The following is a 27,614-nucleotide window of genomic DNA, read 5'->3' on the forward strand; positions in this document are numbered from 1 at the left end:
GATGACTCCGACTCTCTCGATTCACTAACACAATGTCTTACTGGTATTTCTGAATGGATGAATAGTAATTTTCTCAAACTAAATAAAGAGAAAACTGAAATTTTGGTAATTGGCAACAATGGATTCAATGAGGTTATCAGAAATAAACTTAATGCATTAGGATTAAAAGTTAAGATGGAAGTAAAATATTTAGGGGTAACTGTTGACTGTAATCTGAATTTTAAATCGCATATTCATCAGACCACTAGGACAGCATTTTTTCACTTAAGAAACATAGCAAAAGTTAGACCTCTTATATCATTGAAAGATGCTGAGAAATTAATTCACGCTTTTGTTTTCAGTCGACTAGATTACTGTAACGCACTCCTCTCAGGACTACCCAAAAAAGACATAAATCACTTGCAACAAGTGCAGAATGTAGCAGCTAGAATCCTAACTAGGGAAAGAAAATCCGAACACATTTCTCCAGTTTTGATGTCACTACACTGGTTACCTGTGTCATTCAGGATTGACTTTAAAATACTGCTTATGGTTTATAAAGCCTTAAATAATCTTGTTTCATCTTATATATCGGAATGTCTGACACGTTATATTCCAAATCGTAACCTTAGATCTTCAAATGAGTGTCTCCTTATAATTCCAAAAGCTAAACTTAAAAGAAGTGGTGAGGCGGCCTTCTGCTGTTATGCACCTAAAATCTGGAATAGCCTGCCAATAGGAATTCGCCAGGCAAATACAGTAGAGCAATTTAAAACACTGCTGAAAACACATTACTTTAACATGGCCTTTTTATAACTTCACTTTAATTTAATACTGATACTCTGTATGTTCAATTCATCACAATAACTATTCATAGTGGCTCCAAAATCCGTACTGACCCCAACTCTCTCTTCTGTTTCTTTTTCCGGTTTCTTTGTGGTGGCGGCCTGTGCCACCACCACCTACTCAAAGTATCATGATGCACCAACATTGATGGACTGAAAGCCAGAAGTCTACGTGACCATCATCATCAAGTCCTTCCATGAAAACCCTAAATACAAAGAGGACTGTTTGATTTATGTTAGGTAGATTGCCCAGAGGGGACTGGGCGGTCTCTTGGTCTGGAATCCCTGCAGATTTTATTTTTTTCTTCATCTGGAGTTTTTTTTTTTTTGTTTTTTCTGTCCCACCCTGGCCATCGGACCTTACTTATTCTATGTTAATTAATGTTGACTTATGTTTATTTTTTATTGTGTCTTCTATTTTTCTATTCATTTTGTAAAGCACTTTGAGCTACATTCTTTTGTATGAAAATGTGCTATATAAATAAATGTTGTTGTTCAAAAGAGTTCAATTTTAAAAAGTGTTCTAAAGCTACCAAAAGTTTTGAAAATTTCTTTTTAGTTTTGGATTATGGTCACAGAGTCTGCTTTGAATACAAATGTTGCATTTTAATAAACTGCACCCTGCAAGATTACATTCCCATAGAACTGGAAGTATCAATGACAGTAATGAGAAATGTGGTGTGCTCTACATCATTATTTACCTTTGTTCTAAAGGTGTTGCTCTGTTAATAGTAACTGTAGTGGATCTAGTGTTGTTATAGCATGGTCTAAAACATAAACTGAACAGGTTGTATTGTCTTTATAAAGTACAATACCTTATCTAGTCGGGTGGCCATAATGGATAAGACGTATGGATGGAAGTGCCTCTGGGTGGGACAGTTCCTATTTCTTTTCCCAGTAAGGTAGAGGAAATAATGGGTGGACTAGGGGAAGCTGCAGACAGAGAATTGTCAATCCCTTAACATGACAAGTGGGGGCACTCCTCTGGCATGGCCCCAGTTTGGAAACCCTCAGAGTTGCATGGGACTCAGTAAGAAAGTCCTGTTGGGGTTCCTGGGTGCCACCAGAGAGAAGATTTCCCTTCTTCATTAAGGTTCAGCCTGATGGAGGAAGCACTTCCTGGTGGCAATGTTGTGGCAGTGGAACAACTCCCAGATCCAGCATTAAAGAAACTGTTTCACCTCACTTGGGGAACTGGATTTGGGAGGAGATGGACAAGGCTTGCCTGGGAGTAGTTTAGGGAAGAAGAATTAGATTGCTTGTATTGTGTTTGCTAGAAAAAGGAACCTGTGAAGGTACTTTCTATAAATACAATTCACTTTTTTTGAGCCAGGCATTGCTGGGCTATAGCAGTGTCTGGGATCTGGGAATCAGTAATGCCCTCTGGAGGTGACAATATATGTACACACATAAACGCACACACACACACACACACACTTGATGAAGTCTCCACAGCTAAGATTTGCTGATTTTAGCTTTCTTTTTAAAACTTACCTTTATTCTCTCACACACAGATATATATACTTTTTTTCTTCAACAAGTGAGTGTACAATAAAAATACTGATTAGAACATGTGCAGTATGTCACAAAATGGGATTTGTTGAGGACATCAGGATAGAGACACACTGTAACTAATAATTTGTTAAGGCTGTTTCTTTACATTCCTAAGAGATGTGCCTCAGCAGTAATAGAAATGTTTGGCTGGATCTAGATATGCTACAAAATTTGCTACAAGTGCTCCTTTGATGTCACTGCCTTTCTTAACCTGTCGGATACTAGTTTCTGGACAAGTGCTGCTACTCCTGTGAATTGCTCCACCTTCTTGCTTTGAATGAAATCTTTGGCTTTACCAGCTATGCCTCTATAGGGTGGTCCAGATCTAATTATGCAATTTTCATTACGCTATAACATATTAAGTTTATTACATAGAAAATCACCTGAAAAATCCTTGACCATCGAGAAGTATGCGAACTGACGACATAAAGAATTGTCTTTGCACCGAACTGGAATCGTCTCCGCATAAATCAAAGTCATCCAGACGATCTGAATCTGCATAATTAGATCTGGACCACCCTGTACATCAGCTGACTTAAAGACTTGTGTAATTTCTCTTGGATCCTGTGAATCATACAACACTTGTGTTGAAGCAGAGATGACAGGCTCGTTTGCGCTCTTTGGATAGACATGCTCTAAGAACCATGTATACAAATTTCATACATACTATTTTCTTTATCAAAAAAGTCAGTATTGAAAGAGTACTTGAAAATATGTTTTTAATTTACAGTTGTATTTATTTATTTATTTTTTTTATTTTAGTCACAGCAATAAAACCACTCACACATTGTGTGAATAACATTTATTATCTTGTTGCAGTGGCACCTGTCAAGGGGTGGGATATTTGCAGCAGTAAGTGAACAGTAAGTTCTTGAAGGTAATGTGTTGGAAACAGGTAAAAAGGGCAAGCATTATGATCTGAGAGGCTTTGACAAGGGCCAAATTTTGATGACTAGATGATTGGGTCAGAGCAAGCATGTCCAAAATAACAGGTCTTATACAGTGGTTAGTAACTACCAAAAGTTGTCCAAGGAAGAACAGCACCTAAACCTCAATGATGTATGTGGGATGTGAAGGTTAGCCCATCTGATCTGATCCCACAGAAGAGCTAATGTTGCCAAAAAAAATTAATGCTAGGCCACAGCAAAAAGGTGTCAGAACAAAGAATGCATTGCAGCTTGCTATGCATGGGGCTGTGTAGCTTTAGAAACGTCAGAGTGCCAATGCTGATCCCTGTCCACTGCCTAAAGCACCTACAACACAACAAGCATATGAGTGTCAGAACTGGAGATATGGAAGAAGATGGCCTGGTCTGATTAATTACATTTTCTTTTAGCTCATGTGGATGGCTGGGTGTATGTGTGCTATTTACCAGGGGAAGAGATGGCAGCAGCTGGGGCAGTGTGATGCTCCATGCAATGCTCTCCTTGGAAACCTTTATGTGGATGTTAATTTTAAATGTACTACCTGTGCAGACCACATTCGCTCTTTCATGGCAATGGTATTACCTGATGGCAGTGGCCTCTTTCAGTAGGATAATGCGGCCTGCAACACTGCAAAAATGGTTCAGCGATGGTTTGAGGAAAATGACAAAGAGTTCAAGGTATTCACTTGGTTTCCAGATTCCCCAGATCTCAAACCAATCAAGCATCTGTGGAACATGCTGGAAAAACAAGTTGAATCAATTGAGACCCTACCTCGTACCTTACAGGACTGAAAAGATCTGCTGCTAACATCAGAGGTCTTTTGGAGTCCATACCTCGAAGGGTCAGAGCTGTACTGGGGACATGAGGGAGACCTACACAATATTAGGCAGTTGGTTTTAATGTTGTGGCTTATCAGTATATGTTGTGATGTTGTTGTGAGGTGTACATTTGCAATCTATAACATGAGCTAATTATGTTTTCCTGCTTAGTAAATACAGTAGCAAATAAATCAAATAAATAAAGATCTGTAAGAATCACTTAAAACATTTTCAAGGGTTTCAATACTTGTGTGGTATATATGCACAAAGACACAATTGGTGTTGCAGTAACACATTGATTTGTGCTGTTTCTTCACAGATCAGACATCCTTAGATAGAACTCTATGCTTACTTGTTGTCTATATGGCATACATACATTCTCCTCATGCCTGTGTCAATTTGCTCTGGGTACCCAAAAACATGCATATTAGGTTGATTGATGGTTTCATATTAGCCCACTGTGAGTATTGGTGTGTGTGTGAGTAGACGATGCAATGGACAGGTGTCCTGTCTAAAGCTTCTTCTTGCCTTTTGTACATCGTTGCAGGCATCGACTGTGGCTGATTGTGATCATGAGTTGGATTAGGCAGGTTTGAGAATGTCATGCTATGTTCTGTTTTATATATATTTTCAGAAACTTAGGTGACAACCTATTAGGCTTCATAAATGTCTTAAATTTTGTCTATTTGTGTCAACTTTTCTTTAATCAACTATTTTTGTGAAGTTTTGAATTAGAGATCGACGTCTGCAACAAATGAAAGGGTTAAGTAGGGGGTTATACCAAGCATAGTTTATATATGTACTGTATGTAGCATCACAAATAAAAAAAATGAAAAATAATAAAAATATATGTTTTCACTCAATGTAATATAATAATGAAGCATTTAAGTAACTGAATCATTTGAAGGTATGTATTACTTACAGTACTGTATTTTCAAGTTATGAAGTGTCTCTAGGAAGTAATGTAGCTTCATCCCACAAAACAAACTATTGTGCATATCAGTGCAAATCTAAAGGTGTTTGTGATTTTACTACAATGCACACTCTACTAGTGTATAACATGGAGAAGGGCCAACAACTGATTTCAGAGTAATGAGTCATCCTACTTTACCTCATTTCCCAGCAGGGCGTTCACACAGGCCTCTGATGCATCGCAGATTGCAGTAAGATCATGTCCACCTTCCAAAGCCAAGACTATCCGACCGTTAGCTAGCTTCATCAGCTTCTTGGTCAGGTGACCAAAGCCTAAGCCAAAAATATTATTATTAAAGTTTAGGTTAATACTTTCTGTTTATTTTCCTGAAAACAATTCATGCATTTGCTTATTTTTGGTCTATAAGGGAATTGAAAGATATTTTCCACAAAATATTTTCAGGCATGTGTGGTTTAAAAGTTCCTGGAGAAAAACAACATATAGAGCTTTTAAAATGACTGATGATGAAACATTTATAAACACTTTCAAATAAACAATGGAAACATAAATAAAGGAAGAAAACAGTAAGTATGATTTATGCCAAGAACAAACTATAAGACATTGATTGCAGCAAATCTGATGGCACATTACTTAAAAATATTTATTGTGTTGAATTCTAATTACCCAGTGTGAATAGCTAGAAAAGTACGCTGAGCTGAAACACTAAACCATTTACAAAAAGAAAAAAGGCCAAGGAGTAAAACAAATACACACTACAAGCCTGCTTTTTAACATTTTGAAAATTATTCAGTGTTGACTCAAGGTGGAAAGTGTGTTTTCTAAAGTTCAGTGTTGAAGCTTGAAAATCCATTTTATAGTAAACACCAGAGAAATGCACACATTTTAGACATAGCATACATGTTATGAAATATATGTTATCGCTTCAAAATATACTCAGAATGTGTACCATACTCTTTATTATCTCAAAGTTATGTATATATTAATAGGTTACCAGTTTATTGTAGCACAGTTTAAAAATTATTTGATATTTAAGTTACTGAAAGGTCAAAAGAAAAGGCAAATTGACATGTTAGCTTGTCTCTTTTAAGTAAACCCATCATACCTTAAAAGCACCTTTCATTCTTTTCCTGCATTCTGTTCTTTGTGTATACAGTACGTATACTCCAAAAGATGTGTTTGTATGGACTATTATAATTAAATACTGACAAATAATAAGAAATAAAGAATTATAATTTACTGTTTGCATCTTATTCCAAGAATTGGTTTTACTAATTGAAAATACACTTTTGTATTTTTTAAATGGTGATGATGCAAAATGCAATGTATTGATTTCTATTTGATATATGAACACATTTTTGGATTCCTACATTTTCTTTTTCCACAAATGAAAATCCTGCTTTGCATCTTTTGCAGCATTAAACCTTTTTTATCGGGCTACAAAACAACTCATAGACAGACAAAAATTCAAAGACTATAATGCATTTTATTAGGAATGAAACTGAATAGTTTCTTTTGTCCAAATGGAAAAAAGTCTGTTGTGCAGAGTGTTGCTTCTCTGGTGCATTTTTATAATATACTTTTAAGCATATCACAGAAGAATTAGGTTTAAATAATCTAGGTTTCAGCATAAATATTTCAAATGAAGGAGTAATATGATGCTACTGTAAACACTACAGCCTCAGAGCGCCACAGCCCTGCGTTCAGCTCACAACTGGTCTGTATGAAGTTTGCATCTTCTCAGGTCCAAGTGGATTTTCTCTAGGTGCTCCCATTCCCTCCTATATACCAAAGTCTCACAGATTGGGATGAATGTCACCTTTAACTTTTATTTCTTTCAAAAGTTATTTAAGAAGTCATTTAAATATATAACAAACATTGCAATTTCATTATTATATTTTGATTTTCTCATGTCATATATTACATACAGTATTTAGCCTTGCACAAAGCAATTCTTTCAAATGTAATAATTCACTTTTACTTCAAGTTAAAAGTCAATAAGTACAGCAAAACGATATCAAAATTATCAAGATTTAAAAAAAAGTAAAAACAAAAATCTTTTTTTGGTAGCTACGTAAAATAGCAAAATGAGTATTTGGCTAGAATATATCTAACACATTTATTGCCTTGCACACATAACCTACACTAATGATTACAATAATCTTTTTATTTACATTGTGAAATATATTATTCAAAATCAGGCAGTTAGACCACTCACAGTGTTCCAGCTGTTAATCCATTCATTTTAAGCAGAATTTCTAAGTAAATAGCTATAAAGGAACAGCTTCAACCCATAATGGCCACTTTAAAAACATTGGTAGGTAAGGGAGGCTACATTTGTAAATTTATGATTGAGGAAACAATAAAATCAGTTATCAATCAGTTAAATACAATAGACTTAATGTAAGTAACAGTTGCTAAGTTGCATTCTTAAAATAGTAACACAAGTAACTGAAAACGTAAACCTTAGAAATGCACACTTCAGACTTGAAGAGGTCTTTGACATTAATCCGATTGCTGTGTTACGAGACAGTAGTTTACGTTTTTTAGGTGTGAACAACACTGATGATCTGCCATGGTCCTGAAATGCCACCATCCTTGTTAAGAAGTGATTTCATTTTTTGACAGCACTAAAGTAAGTTGCAGTTTCATTGGGTGCTCCCTAATTTCTTTAGATGCACAGTGAAGACCCTGCAGATTTGCTTCATCATCTGTTATGGCAATGGCCAGATTCATCACTAGAGACATATTTCCATCCATATAAGGCATTTATGGCAAGAGATGCTTGAAAAAGTACTTTCCATTATAGCATAATCCATGCACCACAGCAATAAACTGCTCGTCCCTCTGTTATCCAGCAAGTGAAACGATAATTTTCAATGCAATGCCCACCCTGTTAACTCCCATACAAAGATCTGCTAGACCTGTGAACACGACCCCATTATGAAAGAGCCAGCATTACCAATCAGTTTGCACTAGTGATTTTGTTTCCCTGCCTTAGTTCTACTTTCTCTAATTGATACATATCAGAAACACATTATCTGATTATAAGTGATATTTACTACATTGTTTGTTTATTAATTCAATTTTAATTGAAATTGAACTGCTTAGTCATTTTTGTTTACGGTGTTATTCTACCATGCAGGGTTTTGTTGCTGTATGTTTCCAAAACAGTTTGATTTGCAACATTGCTCTTCATTGCCATGTCAGGTTGAATGGCAATAAACGGAACTGAATTTAATGTATTTTTTAAACTTTCACTTTTTAAAAATACAGTAAAAACTGACTGCACATATTTACTTATTTATTTTTGGCTATTAGTGATATGTTGTCTTGAGGAGCCATAACTTGTTACAGTACAATAAGTACAAAGAAGGAATTAACTACAGAATTTATACTCGCCCGTGGCTAGGGTATATTGATCTCGGTTTTCTGAAAGACACAGGATTAACCATTATTGTTTTAAATTTTCTTATATCTGTAACTATTTTTATGCAAAAACTGCCAAATATTTCAGTGTTGAAGGTGGGATGAGTGTTTTTAATACAAAATAGATTAGCAAATCGTTTTTCAAAGTGGGTGTGGGAGAAAGTAAGTTCCATTTATTGAGGTGCTGCACTCTTTCAGTTTCCCTGAAGATCTGCTTCAAATGTATTTCAAAAGAAAAAAGTAGAAGTGTCAAAATTCAGATCCAGGAGGAGCAGTATGAATTTTAGCCATAGAACACTATACCAACATTTTGTTCACGAACAGATATTTAAGAGGTCATTACCGTTTTCAATCTTGTCAATACATTATCTAGAATTAAAGGAGATGTAAGACGGTGTACTCATGACGTCTTGCTGAATTTCTTGGACTGTTGTATGCTTTGCGTCTGTGGAGAAACTGTTGAGTTTACTCACATTAGGTTTATCTGTTTAAAATGGGTGAAAGAATGCACCCTATGTGTGTCTTTGGTTGTTCATCATTTTTTAAAGTTTCATGAACAGGGTTAGAAGGCTTGAAATAGAGAATTTCAAAGAATACCAATGCATAATTTGTGCAGGAGCTGACTGGATCTCACCTCCTGTACCTCAGATGTTGAACCCTCTGTGCTCCACACTTACAAATAACTCCACAACCCCAAAATATACAAAACTATTTGTTTTTGATTTTTTATAATATGTAAATAAATAAAAAAATATTAAATAGACTTTATTTAAACTTTATAAAATTAACTGATTGCATCAAATCATCTGGGGTGATGCCTGGAAAAAGTGAGGAATGATTAAAACACATTTCTTAATTCCCAGTGGGGTCTGGGTGGTCTTTTGGTCTTGGAACCCCGGCAGATTATTATTTTTTTTTCCTCAGCTTAAGTGGATTTTTTTTCTGTCCTTAACTTTAGAGACTTAGAATATGATATTGCATATAAGGATGCTACTCTACTACTAATGATATATTTATGCTTTGTAAGATCATATGGACTTATTCTTATTTATTATTCTTTTTTATTTATTCATTATTATTCTTATCTAATTTTATTTGTTTTTTCTTTTCTTGTAGCTTTCTCTTTGACATCTTGTAAAGCACTTTTAGCTACAATCTACAAGCTACAAGAAAATGGTGTGTTGTTATGCCTATTTGGTTTTTGATTGGCTCATTTCAGTGTATGTAAAATAAAATAGGTTCTGGAGCAGTGTTGTGGATGAAATGTTGAAATGAGAGTTGAGGGATAATAGTATGAGTGTGCTGCACAGAGTGTGGAAAGTGGAACAATTCATGTTTGCAAGATATCCAAAGAAATTAGACAGATGTCGTAATTCAGTGTTAAGACTACTGCCCAAATTGCCAATACCAGTGCACCATCACTATGAACTTTAGCACCTCATGATTTACAAATGAAGTACTAGAGAGTAATGTTCAGAAACTCTTATACATGACAACATTGTAACTGTAAATCTATAAATATTAGACCTTAATGAGATTTGGTTTGTAGCCATTTGTGACAGAGTCTGGATTATAATCAGCAACTCTAAATCTCATATGACGGTCCTCCCCTAGAAAAGAAATGCAAGATTTGGGCTGTGACCTAAAGAAGGAGGCCGTGCATGCGCAACAGACTGTCTAAGGAATCTTGTCGAGATTTAAAGGTGAAAGAATAAGAAGCTTGACAGTTCAAGAGGTCCTTTAAAAGTCTATTAGAACAAACTAGATGAGAACAAGCCATTCATCCCAATGAAACTCAACAGTCCTATCCACCTAATTGTTCTAAAAAACATCTTGTTTTGAAAGTCCCCAAAATCTTACTGTCTACCACACTACTTGGTAGCTTGTTCCAAGTGTCTATGGATCTCTGTATAAAGAAAAACTTCCTAAAGTTTGTATGAAATTTATCCTTAACAAGTTTCCAACTGTGGCCCTGGAATCAGCCTAGCCACTCTTCTCAGGACCTTTTCTAGCGCTGATATATTCTTTTTGTAGCCTGGAGACCAAAACTTCACACAGTACTCCAGATGAGGCCTCACCAGAGAGTTATAAAGCTTGCATATAACCTCCTTGGATTTGTACTCCACCTGTCATTGCTCTTGAGCAAGAAATGCCAGTTGAAGTGGTATGACCATGTAGTTAGTATACCCTGTGAATTCTTTCTATTCATGAAGTACTCTACATGGGCAATTATAAGGGTTCTCAGGGGCAGAACCAGGAAGAATTTAATATAGCATATATTTCCACATCCTCCGCTTTGTGTGGTCATTAAAAGAATAAGATTGTAGATAGGAACAGCTGAAATGAGACTCATGTATCATGAATAAAGCAAGCATTAGATAAGAAACCAGTCCACTGCAGATCAATGACTTTTGGAACAAGCAGACAAAGGAAAATGTAATTCACTAGTTCGTATTTATTTTATGACTAATTAATTATGCTCAGGGTGCAACATCAGCCTGAAATGAGTATCGGTGCAGATGTGCCTTATATGCATTGACATTATATCAAATCAATTTCAATTTTTGTCTGCATAATATATTTGTGTAGTTCCTTCCATTTTTCTATTTTCTGTGCCCACTTACTTCATTGGCTGATAACCAGAAGGTAGAAAATATCCCAGAACAGTAGGCAAAACAAAAGAAATAACCCTAAGTAGTTCATCAGTCCATCACAGTCATGACTGGATTTTAACAAGGGCTTACACGGGCAGTAGCCAAAGGCCCAAAAAGGCATTTTTGCAGTACATTTTCTGTGTTTGCAGAATTATTTCCTGAAAATTCACCACATAGCCATCTTAAGCAAATTTTCTTTAATGCTTTACGAGGCGAGTTTTGCACTTTCCAAGGTGATTCTTGGATAGATTGCCATGGCAATAGTGAACACTATAGCTCCACAGCAACAAACAAATATGACGTTGTGGCAAGACAGTAAATATTTTCAACCTTTACATTTAACCATAAAAAAAAAAAAAATCTGAGGTTATTTTTAGATTCCTTGAAGTTCAACTTGGAAATGTACTTATTGAAAATCTATCCAGATAAAGCAAAAAAAATGAACAAAGACTGCTAATCATAACAGTAATGCTGATCCCTTGCTTCACTGGATGTTACAAGTGACAGCAGCTTGGGAGACAAACAGAAAGAGATATTTTCATTTATTGCTGGTCTGTGGCCATTTTTGGTATTTTGTCTGTGGTTATTGCTCCATCTGCGTATTTTGTTGTTCAAGGCATGGTGGCACAATGGTTAGCAAATTGTCCAGTTCAGAGAATGCATAAGCACTAAAGGCATTTCATCTGCTCATCTGTTTTTAGTCTCTTAGAGAAAAAAATCAGCCCAAATGTACAACGTAGATGTTGCTTTCAGGCTTTACCTGACATTGCCCATCTCAAATGCAAACAGTGATTGCTCTTTCTCCATTCCCAGTATAGTGAAGAAGAAGCTCACATACACAATGAGACAGGATGGACTGAATCATTTGACTCTGATATTAATTGAGAGTGATCCGGTTTGGAAACTGGATTTTAGTAATCTGATCAAACACTTTGTTGTAAAGAAATCCAGAAATGCACACTTTTGAAAAGCAAACATGTATCTGTCTTAATACACAGAATGGCCTATGCAGTATTCGATAGTCCTCCTTTTTTAGGTATATGTATTAATGATCTATAGTTGTCTCTTCCAACCTTGGTTTGCGATGGTTACTTGATCACTTGTTATCTGTGCAGCAATGTCTAAATGAAGATATAAATTTTGATACAACATACGTTTTCTCTTCATAATTTCAGAGAGTCAAAATTATTTTCTGTTCTTCAGAATTTTGCCATTATTTTAAAGCTAAAACTCTGCAGTAGTCACTTCATTTACTCTGTGCGTCTTTGAGACCAAGAAGTTGATGTGCACTTATCCCCCAAAAATGTGGGCCCCCCGCCCTCTTTGATCCAGCCCTGATCACAGTGGACATTCAAGCATATATCGATGCTCGCTTACATTGCTCACTAGCATAACCATCTTTGGGATACCACAATGGAACAAGAGTACTATGGTAAATGTATGCAGACATTGGGCGAATATACAAATAAACACTATGACAGAAAGTGGGTTAAGATTCTGAACCTGATGACAATAAACAAGTGAAAATAAAAATTAATTAATTTTAAAATTACTGAGCTATTTTTATTTTACATTTATATGTTGTAATCAGCTAGCAGCAATTATTCAATTTTCAATGTAATAATTATTTTAATTTTCTCAAGATGAAGACAACTCCATCAAACATGTGTAAAGGACAGATAAAGAATAAAAGAATTAGAATGTGTTTTACATTTTATTTTGTTTGCAAAAAGAAATCTTAAAAGCCTCAGATAATGCAAAAGCAAATTAAGTCAAAAGAACATATTGCTTTTCATATACATCTTTTGATATCAACATTATGTTTAAGATTTATATTTATATGAGTAATTTTAGATCCAAGGTCTGTATGATATATTTAATATGCATAAACTATATTTTTCAAAGGTTTATCAAAGAAAATATGTCCTTTTTAATTGCAATGTGTTATTTGTAACATTCTCTGAGAGAGATAGAGAGAGAGAGAGGAAGGGAGGATGAACCCCATATTCAGTACTCTCTCATAAACATCTGCTTTGCATGCTATGATACTGTGTGTGTATTTATATTGTATATATATCTATATAAAATAACTAAGGGTTTTTTTGTCATTGCAGTTGATTCACTGTGAACTTAAGCTAATCTAAGTCATCTCTTTAAATGTTTTGAAACAGTCTTATTGAATTCAGTAAGCATTAATATGTTTCTCTTGTTTAATGTGTCTTAAACCTGACTGAGTTTACTCATGTTTTAAAGATTTTTGATACTGCTTTTTTGGTGTGTTTTTATATTGTGATCTTTTATTACTGTTTTGCTTAAAATTTTGCCTTAATCTACAGCATTTACTGTTTTTGCCACATTGGCTTTTCGGCTACTTGGCTATTTCAGCAACCCTCCCTGTAGTAAGCTTGAATGTCCAAAAGAAGGACAAGAGCAAATGTACAACTCAGGGAAGAGCTTGTACTGTAGCAGAGTAGCAGATGAAACTGGACATGATAGACAAATATATAAAAGATTGTGAAACGCTGAATTGGATTAAACAAATTTCTTATGTTATGTTTAACTGTTGAATCTCTGGATTTGCCAATGTTAACAGCAAGTCACATGGCTATGGAGTATTCAGAGCCTAATAGTCATGCACAGCAGTTGTTAAACTCCCAACTTCCAGTGCTACAGAGACCAATATGGCATGTAATATATTGTAATAATTAGAATAATTACAATATGGTGATTATTTTAATGATAAAAAGATTCCATAAATAAAAAGATAAAAAATACTAAGCAGAATAGATAGATAGATAGATAGATAGATAGATAGATAGATAGATAGATAGATAGATAGATAGATAGTTTTTATAGTGTGGTAAAGCAGGCAAGCAGGAAAAATATTTGAATGAGAAAAACTGAATTGAAGAAACTATAATATGTAGTATTAACTGTCTATAATATGTAGTATTAACTAGCTATATACAGTTATGAAGGTATGTGTTTACTTAGTTTCACTGTCATACACTTAATTAAAAATCTATATGCAGTATCTATTCATACTATTAATTATAATATTATTTTTACAGCTTAACCATGACTGTTACTCATATGTCAATGATTCTAAAAAAAATCACTTCTCATTAAGCCAATTAAATGACTCATTCCTTGGGTTGAAACTTTACAATGCAGTTAAGTCACATAATTTTACTTTTTTATTTTCAGCCAGATTTTCAGTTTGTAAAAACATCTCACGCAATCACATAGCACATATTGGTAGTAAGTTTGCTTTGCTGAGCTTGTGGTATATAAAGTTTTATAATACATAAAAATAATTTCAAGCCATAGGCATATTAAAAACATGACTTATTTACCTTTCCAGAATATTTACGCCAAAACTGATGGATAAACAACTAAAATTTGAATATCTTTTATTACAGTTTATTTGTATGTACAGTATGTAAGTAACTCCTGTTATCAACACTGGACATATAAATAATTAATAAAAAAATAAATAAGAAAAAGAGTGCAAAAACCATAGTAAATATAACAGTATCAAAAAATCTATGAATAATTATTATTATTTTTTTTAACCTTTCACCAATCTTTTATACTTTCAATGAATAGGTATACCAGGCGTATTTAGTGTGGTAATTGCATGTTATACTTTCGAGAAGTCACTTTTTTGTTTTAATTGTATTTTATTAACACTCAGTATAAAAATAAAGGGTTACTTATTCCTTATTGCTTAATGTTTTCGAAGCATGTCCAGCAAAGTACATTAAGTTCTTCTATTTCATGGGTAGACACATGTTTATAAAAAGTTTAGTGAAGCAGGCTGATTACTTTTCAAGCTAATAAGTATTTCAAACACATTTAATTTGAAGTCTGAAGCTTCTGTGTATTGAGTGAGTCAAGAAAAAGTAACACATTACTACTTACAAAGAATACTTCACAGGAGAATGTGAAAATCCTTTTAATTAATTGGAAAGTTCAGAATATTTTTCCATCAAGTTTAACTTTTACACACAGTATATAAAGTAACATAAATAACTGCTAATAATATAAAACATAACTTTTATTGTATGGGTTTTTGCCTATAGTAATTAGAGAAACTAATAATAAGTATTTGAACAGTTCTTGCCCATTCAAATAAATAAATAAGCTAAACTAGCTTAAATCATTTCTTAAATTATTCTCTTTATCTTGTATGGATTTTGTAAGACAATGTCACCCTCTGATTTTTCGTGAGGAAACAGAAAGTAAGTGGCACACACAAATCAGAGATGTACTCAAATATCATTGATATTCTATTTGTGTAAACTATAACATTTCAGCTATGTAAATACTGTAAATTCATTTAAATGTATTATTCATTTTTAAACCAAAATTAAGACATCTCACCTCTCAAATAAACTGCCTTAAAATGCTTACACAGGGAATGTTTCCACCATACATAAAAGAGTTAAAAATCACTGTGCAAAGACAATTGCTTTCTGAATACATCATTAAACAGAACTGATAAGTCCAGTACAGTATACTGTACATCTACAATATTTGGCTTTTTCTTACAGAAAAAAACATTTCAATAAGGAGTATAAGTCAAGTGGTCAGACTTGTAAGTGGTTTGGGTAGGTTTCCATAAAAACATGCCATTACTGCCACCGATTATACAGTACATATATTATACATAAGTTGCAAAATAATAGGTACATATAAGTTTTGACCCGCTGTCTCATTAACATACTGTATATGTTTAACTTCTGAATCAGATTTGCTTAGTATTTTTTAATTATTACAAGAGTGCCATGCTTCTACTGCTGTCATGACTTTCGCAGGTTACACAATGTAAAAGAGTTTTAAAAAGCACTAGAAAACAAGCTCTGTAGGTCAGAGAACAGTAGCAGCCATCTTCAAGATGTGGTGCTCTTTAACTACACGTACTGTAACAGAGATCTTAAGGTTTTAGTCTGGTTAAAAAAATAAGTTGAACTATCTGAAAATTAGTTGTTTAATACTTAAGGGTTTCAATATGAACTTCACAGTTTTCTTAACATGTCACCCTCTGATTTTTAAGGGAGGAAGATAGTTAATTACAGAAATTATTTTTTAAAATATGCAAATGAGACCTGGCCTACAGTTTCCAGATATAAGAAATATAATGGCATTTTTTTCCAATATATCAACATATGTTATTGATTTTAATGATTTAATTACAGTAAGTATATTATAATTCAGTAAATCATAAAGTATTAGCGCTAATTAAAATGAGACTGGATACAAAGGCAACTTCATCTCATTGCGAACTTAGCTCTATTAAAAAAAAAAAAACTTTGAATCTTTCACTTCTAAATAATACTTCCAATCCAGTAAAATACAACTTCCTGAAAACAGCTGGGTGTAAGCTGCCTAAGTAATTATAGCTGTTTAAGAAATTACAGTGACCTCATAGTCGGTTGATGATATCCATCAGAGAATCTATCACCTTCTGGGTGAAATGGGGGAATGTTTTTCACCTCTTTCAAGGTACGTTGTACAGTAGGAGCAGATTTGATGGATATACATATCTAAAGGAATGTGCTTTTTCTCCACAAGGGCACTTGTGATGTTAAACATTTCCAGATGAGTGAAGCATTTTATATATTCACAGCATAAATATTCAAGCAGTGCAAGATATTCAGCAGACTGCGGAAAATATTTCAGTCCAAATGAAAGCAATTGTAGATGTGAAGGGGAAAGTTGGAAAGAGCAGGTTGTTGCGTAAACAAGTAAATGATAGTAATTTGGAAAACAAGAACCATGCAGTAGATTCACAAGTGTTTTCAATAAATTCTGACACCTTCAGAAATCAAATAGCTGCATTTGTAGACTCATAAATAAATAATGTTTTGAATGAAGCCGCATACATCCCATCGGTATTCAAACAAAACTGACGAACCATTTAACATTTGCTGATTTTATGCTTAAAGTGTTGTTTTCTTTGATCACAGAATAGAATTGTAAGTTGAGCACTTGTGTGGAGTTTGGCTAGGTAGGCATACTTTTTACGTGCAATTAAGTGCATTTTGTTTCATTAATTTTGCTTTCTGTTACTTTATCTATGTTTGGCCCAGTTGTGAAAAAATCTAAATTATTTACTTAAGAGTTCTTTCACAGTCACAAAGATTCAAGAACTAGAGGAAAAATGTTATTTCTTAGGTAAGAAAAAATAATTTACTTGGAATGATTATTTAATGTTCTATGTAAAACATTTCTAATCTGGTCTTTCAATGTTCCCCAGCAACACAATTCTGAATTTGGAATATAATAACACTAAAGCACCTAAACACTACCAGTTTGTTTTAAGGATTTATATTACCTATAGATATGAAGTACCAGAAACATAAATAAGGCAAAATTAGTGCGTAAAAAGATACTGACTTTAAGGCAGTGGTATTGTACTTAAACAATGTAATTGTTTTGCTTTTTCACTTTCATCTTCCCAGATGACCTCGGGTTTAAGATATGAAATTTAATTTAAACTATTTCACTACTACATAAATGAAGACTAAAAAATTGAAACTTCAGAGGGTACACATTTCTGTAACTTTTTGACGGTAATGCCATATTGCATTTAAAAAGATTAGTTGTCAGACTCCTTCCTGTGTTTTTCTGCCATTTGAAAATAAAAATAAGACTACACATGTATTCTGTAATTAAACTACTGCCCTTTAAGAATATGAAATGCACTGTATGGGGAAAGGATGAAATATTTATGCTAAACAGTAAAATGTGTAGCAGGCCTCTTTCAACACATCGTTAAAATGTACATGAATTTATCTCCACATATCTCAGTAATGTAGACCCTTGAAAATAATTATGTTTACTATGAATTGCTGGAATGTGGGTGACAAAAGGGAATAATACACAAAAGAAATAAAAACTTAAAGCATGCACATTTTTAAGGAAATAATGCATATTCAAATATATTTAATTACAGCACTGAAGTCCTTCAAAGGCCAGAAACTTAGTATACCCCTTAACTTTATTACCTGGAACAACAACAACTTACTCACTAAAAATTAACTGTTAATTCTGAAGCCCCCTGGGGACGTCTGTACACTTAACTCCACAGGATATTGATTAGGAACTATACAGATTATCTGCCCTTTTATGGAACACTTAAGGTAGACTTATCTCCTTTTAACTAGCACTAGGGTGCTGGCACCACCTAGCAAAACATGGAAACAAGCAGTTTGAAGCCTTTGTGGTAAATCAAGTTCAAAGCAGGATAATAAGTGTGGTTTTGTATTTCACTTAGGTTGTTAAGTAATACCCAGGATACCTACTTTATCGAAGACATCCCATTTATTCTCATGGCTAAAAGATGATAGAATCAATGGAGGGTGCAACAGAATATCTTGAGGTTGTTCTAAGTGATGCAGTGTCAAGAAATGCGAAAACATCCATCCAATCCAAAAATAGAAACATCTTTTAATATTACATACTGACTGTTTTTGCATGCATTTATTTAAGAAAAGGAAATACCTCAATACCACTGGTTAATACTGTTACATGATAGTTATTAAAGTTTTCTCTTGTGATATTGTAAATTGAATTAAAACATTTACACATAATATGGACAGTTTTGCTTTGATACCTAATATAAATGTACAGTACCAAAGATACTTAGTATGGATGCTTTGCAATTGTATTCTTTGCAGGTTTAAGTTTAATTGAATAAATTAATATTATGATAAAAACATATTTGTAGATTAGGTATAAATAAGGAACATCTTCATAAAAATAAATAATTTCACATTTAATATGGTATCTGGAGATATATGCATAAAAAGGCAGGCATTAGCACTCACAATGAGAAAGTATGGACTCACACAAACATAATAGAATGTATAGCTGAAATGCCACTTTACATGTTTTCTGTTGTAATACGAAAAGAACACTACTTATGAAATTTTAAAACTTGCCTTCAATCAAGCAGTTAAGGAACAGTTCAGCCTTTTCAAGCTTTCCATCTCTTTAACACTTACCGAAATAGAGGAATTATTCCTATTAAAAACACTGGAACGCTTTAACATGTCAAAAACTTTATTTTCTGGTCACTCTTTTAGCTCCACACTTTCCTTCTTTTTGCCTTGCTTTGTGATCTCTTTCTATTTTTACTTTAAATCTCTGTAGTGCACTTCCGTGAGCTGAAACTGTTTCATGCAGCTTTGTTTTTATTGCAAGCATATGTTGGATTCCTGAAACCCATTTATTTCTCATCACCTTTATTCACATTATTCCCTGCTTATTTCTCAATGATAAGAGTTCAAATCCATAAAAGCCTTTTCTCCTTGATGTAGATGTACTCATGTAAATCACTATACCCATCCGACTGATCAGATTTGCCGAATAAACTATTTGTATGAGAATAAAATGGTGAAATACACTCAGCATTATGAGAAATGTGCTGCATATTTAGTTTTTTGATAAACAATAGCATTTTTTTCTTTTTCAGTTACAAGAAGTAAAGTATGTGCTTCTGCAATCTATTTTTTTAAATAAAGATGACACAAATTTTTAAAATGTATTCATTATAATTTTTTGTCAAATCATACTTTGTTGAAAATAAGCTAAGTACATAATTTAAATGACATTCATTGCCATAAATAAAGTATACGGTTTTAATGTAATAACTTAAAAGGCTAAGGTACATTTTTAATATACTCTGAACAATGAAGTAAATAAAATAATTTTTACTATTGTTTCCCAATCACAACAATACATGTAGACTTCTTTTACATCAATACCTTAGGTGCCATTAAAAATGAAATGTTATCAGAACATTATTAAAGTTTTTGGTTTTAAGTTTAGGTAGCCTTTTATGGAATCAAACAGCATGACATTAAAAAAGGAACCTGGCTTAACGAACCGAAAAACAGATGGTCACTAATCACCCCATGTGGCTAAAACACACAACAACAAACATAAGAGACGCCTCACCTTCACCCTGTCTGTCCCTATCAAGACAGCATACCACTATATGAGGTTATTGCATCTCTAACCTTCTTTGTGGTGAGCTTTTGAAGTCCATGGTTGTGAAATCTTAATGTGAGAATACTGTTACAGATAAGGGGTGTTTGTTTTGTAAAAGTTTAGGACAACAGATCAGTAAGGTTTTGATGGTGTTGTGAATTTTCAATGAGTCTACCACTGATTCCGAAGAACATTCTGAAAGAAAGGAAAGTACATATACTGTGTATATATATATATATATATATATATATATATATATATATATATATATATATATATATATACAGTATGTTTGTGTGTGTGTGTGTGTGCGTGCACATCCACAGTATGTATACAGGTGCTTTCAGTGTTCCCTAATGATTTTGAAATAACACAATTGTATCATCCATCAATTTGTATTGTAATGCCTCATTTCCATTTTTTATGACTTTGAGGGCACGTTTGGTTGAAAAACTGCAGAGAAGAATTTCCTCTGCTATTCAGGACACAACAGGAATCTTTTGTGCCTTTCATTTTTACGTCTTGTACCTAATATTATCAAACAATGGATGGATGAAATTTGGAATAGCATTACTGATGACTAGTTAAAAGAAATGGTTTAGAATCATTGAAAAGAAATATAAATAGTATATATTTTTTTAACCCAGCCAGACAGAGATTCAGAAGGTTGCTATATTTTTAAAGAATATTATCAAACTGCTGCACACAATGAAATGCCAATAAAAAATATTCACACTACCCACATCTCTAGCCTTCGCTAGTTATGTTGCCCCTAATGTGCCAGTGACTAAAAGGATGGCCATACACAAAGATTAAATATTGAGAATTGCATAATCGAAGGTTATAGATATTTGCCTCTGGGTAAAATAGTTTTCATTAAATTCTTAAAAACTGAATGAGAGCCTATGCAAAAAGATCCATCTACATTATATTTCATCAATCTTAGTAAAACATCTCAACAGACCAGCTATATTTTAAACCATTTGACTCTAGGCGTATATTTTGCATACAGGCTACTTGGTACATACTCACAAATATAAACCTTACAAATTCAATTAATATTGAATTATCAGCACTTAAGAACACTTTAGCTTTATAACGAAGGATTATGAATTAGATGTAGCACTTGGGGAGAATGGTTTTAAGTGTGGTGCAATCAACAGACGTAGAATAAATTGGATGGTTAAGATGCCAACATTTGAAAAGTTCTGCTCTATTAGGTACAGCAGAGATATTCAGTAAAGAAAGGCTGACTATATTTCTGTGGACTCAGAGAGATTTAATTCCTCTTATTCATTTTCAAAATTAAAGAATGTAATGATCACAACAGACACCAGGATGTATCTATGGTCCCAATTTATAAAGAAGGATACTATGGAATACTGGTAGTGCTGCTGCCTCTGAACAAGGAGATTGAGATTCATGTTCCATGTGTAAGATTTGCTTGTTCTCATCATGTCTGGGTGAGATTCCATCTATTGTTCCAGTTTTCTCTTAGAGCCCTAAGACATGCAGGTTAGGTGGATTGGTAATACTAAACTGGCTACAGATGTGTGTTCAACCTGTGATGGGCTGGTGACAAGCTCATTGATTGTTCTTACATTGTACCTGGTGCCTGTTGGAATAGGCTCCCGTTTCTCTGGAATCCAGATCTGGATTAGTGACCGTGTCACCCTGGTCCGGGGTTGTGTTTATAAAAATTGGATGGATGGATACGGATACATATACGGATGAAATAATTACATTGTTTTCACAATTGTAAAAGAACATTTTGTAGAGATGGAAAATCTAAATGGACTATTAAGGAGATTGAGATTTTAAAAAATATGACAAGGAAATTAATGGATTTTTGAGGGATAAGCCAAAGAATACATATAAGCCAGAAAGAGATCAGTGAACATTATATTCTATCAAACCAAACACTAGAGCCAAAGCAAAACCACACTTTGAAGTCAAGTGAAAAACAAAGCCAAAATTCCTAAAGCCTGTCTCTTATCCTGTCCCTATCTTGACTACTCTTTATAGGTTTCTGAATTTCAGTCCAAAATTCATATGAAGAATTGTATGCGCCAATATCTTTTAAAATGGTGATGTGATAACATCAAGCTTAAAGTTGGATCATATGGTACCAAGGGACATTGTACCTGAAGGCGATGCCCATAAAAATAATGAGGAATACCCTCAATACATATCCAGAAAAATATTCAGAATACATACAAATAAATAGTGACATGATGACATTTGAAACATAATAATAAATTCTAATAAAACAAAAATATCAAATATGAGGCATCCAAAAATGACCAGATGTTGGATCAGAATAATCCTGAACGAGTTCTTGGCATACATTTGAGTACTTCTTTGAAAGTGACTATTTAATAAAGTGAGAGACAAGACAGTGCAATTAGTGCTACTGCTTCATTGCTCCAGAGGAAAAAGTTTGATTCCTGGCCTGGTCTCAGTTGATGAGAAGTTTGAATTATCTCCCTGTGTACTCTGGTATCACTTCATATTCAAAAGATATGTGCGTGTCTTATAATCAGCTTATTTAAACTGGCCAAGTATGAGAGTGAGTGGCTAAGTTTGAGAGTATGGGATTGTGTATGACTGCTCTGTAAAGGACTGGCAGAAAATTAGCAGTTGCTTCCTACCTTCACCCAGTGCTACCAAAGTAAGGTTCAACCACAACTCTCATGATTCACTATGTAAACAATACATTTTGGTGTGAAAATAAGTCTAATCATTAAATAAACAAAAACTTTATGATAAACGATAACCATCATAACTCAGGATCACATTAAATCATCAAGGTGGTATAAAAGACTACCAGAATATTTTTGAAGGTGACCAGCGAGTGTATTATTGCTAAGTGTTAATGTTATGGAAACAAACAGCATAAAAAATATGCAATCTGTAATACTCTGCTAGGAACAGCTCAGAGATTATTTTATGCTTTATGTGACATTGATCTTTACTACTACTTAGATTACATCCTTCAGGTGCATGCTCTTTAAACCCAATGAATTAAAAGAAGAAAAAATTCTTTAATGTATTTAATTGATTGTCACTTTTTTGGCAGGAGAAGCATTTTGAGCTGCCTTTCCTCCCTAAACAATAGGCAACACATGACATTTCCCTAACAAAAAAATTACAGGGGAATAAATGCGTAATGACTAAAACATTCTAAGAGCAATCCCAAAACCAAGAACACATCAGAAAATAATATCTGGAACATAAATTAACAAAAAAAAAAAACTTTTTGTTGATAAAGTCAAGCAAAGGTCTAGTATTGAGGACACAAGCATAAAGTAATAATTATAATAATTCATCACATTTATATAGCACTTTTTAAGATACTCAAAGCACCTTACACTGTGAGTAGGGAGCCTTTTCAACCACCACTAATGTTCAGCATCCACCAGGATGATGCGCTGGCAGACATTTTTGCGCAAGTACTCTCACCACACATTAGCTGTTAGGTGGTGAGGAGATGTGAAATAGTCAATCAGAGATAGGGGATGATTAGTGGGCCAGAATGACCAGGCCATGGTGGACAATGTAGTCCAGGACATTGGAATACTCCCTACTGTTTACAAAGGATGCCCAGGGATCTTTAATGACCACACAGTGTTGGGACCTCAGCTTTACGTCTCATCATTTTTACAGCACATTGTGTACCCGCCACTGCACTGGAGTATTGGGATTCACATTCAGACCAGAGGGTAGGTTTTTTCTGGCCTCACCAACACCTCTTCCAGCAGTAACCCAAGTACTGGCTGGGCCCAAACATGCTTAGCTTCAGGTGGATGACCTTTTCTGAAGTGCATGTAGTAGGACTGCTGGCCAAAGTGAATCCTGTGAGATTAGTTACTGGAGAAACTAATCTGTACTCAAAAGAAAACCTAAAATAACTTTGTAACAGATTATCACTAAGCAATTAAATCGGAGGGAAGAAAACTGGTCCAAATTCTTGATTTTTGACTACAAAAATTAAATTTACCTAATCTTTAATTGTTCTTAAAAGCAATACAAAATTAAGCTACATGCATTTTATTATAGTATCTCTGGTTAATTAAATTGTATAAAATTGTTAAAACTGCTTTAGTTATCACACTAAACTCACACCAAATAGTCTTTTCTTTTCAAATTTGTACAACACTATATGCCACAAGGAGGAAATATACAGCATATAGACAGAAACTGTTCCTAAATTTGGGCCAATGGATTCAGAGAGTGACGAAATTTTGCATGTTATTTAGCAAATTCAAGGATATGACAATTTTGACCCTACTTGTACATGCCAGTTTAGCGAAAGCAAATGTTGTGTTTGATATGCAGACAGAAGAACAATGGAAGCTTGTTTATCACTGTCTTTGTTTAGTGACCATTTCAACAAAGTTTTGAAATTCAAACTCTCATTCTAATTATTTTTTAAATTGTTTTCACGGTTCAAGAATAAGTAGAATCAGAGACTGTTCTAGCAGCACTGGGGCGAAAGGCAGAAGCCACAACAATGCTCCTCACACTGTGCTAATTTAATATTGACAGCCCATTTTATAACGTTAAGATTGTAAGAGTCCCTGGAGTAAGTGTTCAAGTACAAATTAAACGCGTAAGCCTCTCTCAGAACTCAGTTAAGATCTGCAAACAATGAAGCTGGTCCTTTACTCACTAAGCCAATCCTTCTACCCACTTATTCATCCTTCGATCTATTTTGCATAACCCATCTATTCTATAAACAATCATGGAGAACCAGTACCTGGCAGCACTGGGCACAAGATAATCCAGTCAAAGTCATCCCAAGGTACTTCTTCTTTCGGCCGCTCCTGTTAGGGGTTGCCACAGCGGATCATCTTCTTCCAAATCTTTCTGTCCTCTGCATCTTGTTCTGTTACACCCATCACCTGATGTATCGCCTGGCAGCGCTATCCTTAGTATCCTTCTTCCAATATACTCAGCATCTCTACTCTGCACATGTCCAAATCAACACAATCTCGCCTCTCTGACTTTGTCTTCCAACTGTCCAACCTTGAGCTGACCCTCTAATGTACTGATTTCTAATCCTGTCCATCCTTGTCACACCCAATGCAAATCTTATCATCTTTAACTCTGCCACCTCCAGCTCTGTCTCCTGCTTTCTGGTCAGATCCACCATCTCCAACTCATATAACATAGCTGGTCTCACTACCGTCCTGTAGACCTTCCCTTTCACTCTTGCTGATATCCGTCTGTCACAAATCATTCCTGACACTGTTCTCCACCCATTCCACCCTGCCTGCACTCTCTTTTTCACCTCTCTTCCACAATCCCCATTACACTGTACTGTTGATCCCAAGTATTTAAACTCATCCACTCTCGCCAATTCTACTCCCTGCATCCTCACCATTCTACTGACCACCCTCTCATTTACACACATGTATTCTGTCTTGTTCCTACTGACCTTCATTCCTCTCCTCTCTAGAGCATATCTCCAGCTCTCCAGGGCCTCCTCAACCTACTCCCTACTATTACTACAGTTCACAATGTCATCAGCAAACATCATAGTCCACGGGGACTCTTGTCTAACCTCGTCTGTCAACCTGTCCATCATCATTGCAAATAAGAAAGGGCTCATAGTCGATCCCTGATGTAATCCCACCTCCAACTTGAATGCATCTGTCACTCCTACCGCAGACCTCACCACTGTCACACTTCCCTCATACACATCCTGTACAACTCTTACATACTTCTCTGCCACTCCCGACTTCCTCATACTGTACAATACCACAACTCCTCTTGAGGCACCCTGTCATATGCTTTCTCCAGGTCCACAAAGACGCAGTGCAACTCCTTCTGGCCTTCTCTATACTTCTCCATCAACACCCTCAGAGCAAACATTGCATCTGTGGGGCTCTTTCAGGTAACACTCACACACAATTCAATGCACATTCACCCAAGTCTACATTAAAGTTACCAATCAACCAAATTACCATATCTTTTGGAAATGAGAATCTCTGAGAATACAAGTAAAATGTACAATCTCCACATAGACAGCAACTGGGCCAGGATGTGAAGCCAAGAATATAAAAGATGAGACAGTTCTGTCTATTATGTCGACATGCTATTTTTCATAAAAAACTTCATCAAAATTTTCATATCCACTAAATCCTGGGTTGTATTGTGTGCGTCACCAGCCTTACCGTCTATCATTTTAGTAGAGTGAGCAATTGCCATTAGTTATACCAGCAGCTCATATTCTTTAAAATATAATTTACTCTAACCAAGTAGGAAAGGCCAGTAGTGGTAAAGAAATTAGGTTTAATGTTGAAACCTGATTGATTTATGCTTAATGTTTCCATACATTTTATGTTAATTTATCAATATTTTAGTCTGTATAAAAGTGACAAAAAAGATGTGCTAACAAAACAGTCATCCATTCACCCTGTTAATTCAGGTTCAGAGTCACAGGAAATCACTGTCAATATCTTAAATATCACAAGAAGGACAGTATAGAAAATAAATAAAAGACAGATTTTGGGTAAAAATGTACCAAAAATAAAAATGTGTACATTTGAAAGTATTAAAAATAATGCAAAATATATCATTTAGAGTTTGCTGAAAACTTTAATATAAAAATTTTCATTATGGTGTGGAAGAAATTTTCTTTTTAGACACTGAGCTAAAGATGACTGTCAGGGGGTTTTCAGAAATATCAGGGCACAGTTTTATTAGCAAGTAGTGTGGCATGGTGTTTAAGGCTATTGACACAAAACCCTGAGGTCAAGGGTTCAAATCCTGATACTGACACTGTATGACCATGAACAAGACACTTCATCATCTGCCTGTGCCCCAAAGGGAAAGACAAAAGAAATGTAACCAATTGAATCTCAGATGTTAGAAATTGTCCTGTATAAAAGCAGCAGCCGAATATATAAATGTTTATTCACAATTAAGAGGTAAGTACTGTACTATATAATGTGTGGGGTCGTTTTTCAAGCAAAGTGCTTAAATAAGGCATTCTGGTGTGCATAACTGTATTATGCTAGTTTGGTTAGAAAAAAAAAATCTGAATATTTTGTTGTAAGTTTGAATACATTTTTTAATTGAAACTTGTTTTCAGCTGTTAATGTATGTAGTATTATGCACTTGGCCTTTATCCCATGTCCTTCAAATGAATAAGTACTCATGAAAGAGATTTATTTTAAATATTAGCATGATGCTTGGCTGCAGTATTTTGAATGGTGATATTTCAGATATATCTTAACAAACAGATTAAGTATTTATTAACACTTTCAGTAACAGTAATATACTGAGACAAATAAGTAAATGTAAAAGTTTATTACACAACAAAGAGGTAAATACTTAATATTGTGTGAAGCCATTTTCCTAGCAAAGTGCTGAAATGGAACACTCTGGTGTGCATCAATATCTAATATTATTGATTTGTTAGTAAAGTGATTTTAATAAACTGAATATGTATACAGTATTTTCTGTTAAGT

At 34.4% G+C, this 27,614-nt stretch overlaps 1 protein-coding gene across 3 annotated transcripts in view; it reads right to left on the minus strand.

Moving 5' to 3' along the window:
- The window catches only part of LOC120516152 (histone deacetylase 9), a 710,327-nt gene that overhangs the window by 45,130 nt on the left and 637,583 nt on the right, over positions 1–27,614 (minus strand). For all 3 annotated transcript variants that reach the window (XM_039737623.1, XM_039737622.1, XM_039737624.1), the window contains one exon: positions 5,234–5,367. In XM_039737623.1, coding sequence (XP_039593557.1) covers positions 5,234–5,367 — 134 coding nt within the window. The remainder of the gene's footprint in view (positions 1–5,233; positions 5,368–27,614) is intronic.

Source organism: Polypterus senegalus, chromosome 15 (genome assembly GCF_016835505.1).
Source record: "Polypterus senegalus isolate Bchr_013 chromosome 15, ASM1683550v1, whole genome shotgun sequence".
Taxonomy (NCBI): Eukaryota; Metazoa; Chordata; class Cladistia; order Polypteriformes; family Polypteridae; genus Polypterus; species Polypterus senegalus.